The following is a 2,950-nucleotide window of genomic DNA, read 5'->3' as shown; positions in this document are numbered from 1 at the left end:
TATGTATGTATGTATGTATGTATGTGTGTGTGTGTGTGTGTGTGTGTGTGTGTGTGTGTGCATAAAAGTAAATATAATTTCTTATATATACTATTGGAATTTAAAGAAATAACCTTTGATTAAGGTGGCGTATTTAATTATATTTGAAATTATAAGGCAAAATATCAATTACAATTGTATTAATTATGAACAAAAACAAAACAATTAGTAAAGAAGGTATACCGATGGTCATACTTTGGACGACAGCTGTGAAACAGGAAAGCTACCCGTTTGTATTCCTTAACTAACAATGACAAGAAAAAGAACCTTAACAAGAATAAAACTAAATCTTACCGTCTTCGTCTCCACACAGTTTCTCGCTGGCCTCAACAAAATTCATGATATTTGTCCCAAGAGTATCTGCGATTATCATAAATTGATCACATCTTTTTAAAGTATCGAAGCAAGATTGGAATACTTGTTTGTCGTTTGGTCCCATTCTAGAAAAAGAAATAAATTTAGAAGACAGATGTACGTATAGATAGATAGATAGATAGATGAATACATACATACATACATACATACATACATGTGTGTGCGGGTGCTTTTTAAATTCTGTGTATGTTAAATGATATTTATCTCTCACTGGATGGAATACCTTATTTGTTGACCCTACCAATAAAGAAACAGTAAGCTATAAGCCACTGAACCTCCTAGATCTAGACACTAATATCTAAGCCTTGTCCAAGTTTAATTAGGTTGCCTATGAAGAAAAACAAACAATATCCCCAGAAACACTTTCCATTTTACAAGAATAAAGGCCAATCCAAAATAACGAGACTAAGATGTAAGAAATTCACAGTCAAACATAAAAATATTTGCATTCCTATCATCAGCTACTCAAACAGATATTACTACGCTTTTTGTATGTGTAAATTTTTAAAGACTTAACCGGTTTCACAGATTTCTCTGATTTTCAAAGGGTGAGATAAAAAGACGTGGAGCTATGTTGCAATTGTATTGATTCAGTTTGGAGTTCAAAGATTCTCGTATTTTTATTGAGAGGACATAACTGAAATTAGTTTCAGTTTTGGATACGTTCTGACAGGCCGAGTATGATCACGTGATTAGGCTTAGAAACTTTTGTAAGTTTCCTGCTGTGTCCGTTCTTGAATGTCAAGTGACATTATCTTTCGTGTCGTAAGTTAAAGCTGTCATGATTGAATGAATATGTCAAGTGCCAATCCCAAACAATGAAGACTGTCTGAAATTTATGTCAGATGTGGTAGAGACCACGTGATTAGCCTTAGAAATTTTTTGTCGGTTCCCCCGCTATGTCCATGTGTTAATATCATGTTGCTATATGTTTTGCGCCGTAAATTAAGGTTGACACGGTTGAGTGAATATGTCTAGTGCCAGTTCCCAAACCGGGCTCTCTAACTCTGTGATATGATAAAGTGGACAGGAGTTGTTTCTATGGAGCCCAATACTTGTATAGTTATGGTTTGTATCTATGAACGCAGATACTATTAGAAGAAAAACAGTTGCAGCATAGCTGTGTCAACTTTTGAAAATCAGAGGAATTTGTGAAACTGGTTGTCATTAAAAATTTAAAACTAAAAAATCTAAACGAATCCCAGTGCACTTTTAACTTCATTTTTCTATATTTCTACCCGTGTGGAATAAAATAAACTTTATATATATATATATATATATATATATATATGTATATATAAGGTATTTGGGGGACATACATTTTTGGGGTCATTGCTGCATTTTTTCTATCTCTGTATAATCTTTGTTTCAGAAAATAACAATGGCAGACCCTTAGCTTACTCAAGAAACGAAGAGTCATGCTGTTATTGTGGTTACAAAATTTGTAAGGAGCTAGAAATTGAAGATGGAAATGTATCACCAGCATCAAAGCATAAAAAGAATTCTAAACACTCTGAAATCATCAGAACATCTGGATTTATCCAGCAAGTTCAACAGATTATTGATTACAATCCCAGAAAGTCTTTGAGGTCAATTGCAAAAGATCTCTATGTGTCAGAAGGAACAATCAGAAAGGTTGTTCACGAATCAGATATGTCTTACATGATGGGGAAAAATCAATTTGTCAGAAAAAGCAAAAGAAAATCACTATATCAGATCTAAGGCAAACTGAAAAATCCATGATTTGATTTGGTTTTTTTCTCAAACAAGAAAAACTTCGACCAAGATCAAAAAGTTAACAGAAGAAATGACAGATGATTATGTTTAGACCCTTCTGAAGTTCCAAGTGTTATGCATACACAATTTTCTGCAACTGTCATGATTTTAGGAGTTGTCAGCAATGAAGGACATGTGATACCTCCTTACTTCTTTCCACAATGTCTTAGAGTTAACTCTGCCGCCTACATTAAGGTCCTGGAAATAATTGTTAAGCCCTGGATAGACAGTGTATGCAATAGAAGGCCATATGTGCTTCAGAAGGACTCTGCATATGGCTCTAGTAACACAAGAATGGAAGGATGAAAATTCCCATGATCACATAACCCCTAACATTTGGTCTCCTAATTCTCCAGATCTCAATCTATTGGACTATTACATGTGGAGCATTGTTGAGAGAGAAGTCAATGAACACGCCTATAACACCAAACATTCTATGAAAGCTGCCATAGTCAAAGTAATGTCCAAAATGAATCAGGGCCACTTAATTCGAGCATGTAGATGATTTAGATCTCATATAGAAGCAGTTGCTGAAGATGAAGGTGGCTTTATTGAATATTGTTTTAGAAAAGAAGGTTTATTTTTATCCTCATAGCAGTTTTTGATAAGTAAAGTTATTATCTGTTATTATATATCTGTTTCTTTTTTATAATCACAAATCAATTCTCAAATAGCTTACGCACCCTGTATATATATATAAACAGAGTGAGAGAGAGAGAGAGAGAGAGAGAGAGAGAGAGAGAGAGAGAGAGAGAGAGAG

General features: G+C 34.1%; 1 protein-coding gene across 1 annotated transcript in view; it reads right to left on the bottom strand.

The window, feature by feature from the left end:
* LOC106869700 (uncharacterized) overlaps positions 1-2,950 on the bottom strand; it is a 29,881-nt gene that overhangs the window by 13,802 nt on the left and 13,129 nt on the right. The window contains exon 3 of the mRNA XM_014915541.2: positions 334-479. Within this exon, the coding sequence (XP_014771027.1) occupies positions 334-479 (146 nt within the window). The remainder of the gene's footprint in view (positions 1-333; positions 480-2,950) is intronic.

This window comes from Octopus bimaculoides, chromosome 13 (genome assembly GCF_001194135.2).
Source record: "Octopus bimaculoides isolate UCB-OBI-ISO-001 chromosome 13, ASM119413v2, whole genome shotgun sequence".
Taxonomy (NCBI): domain Eukaryota; kingdom Metazoa; phylum Mollusca; class Cephalopoda; order Octopoda; family Octopodidae; genus Octopus; species Octopus bimaculoides.
Note: the sequence above shows the minus strand (reverse complement) of the source record. Positions and strands in the feature narration are given on the sequence as shown.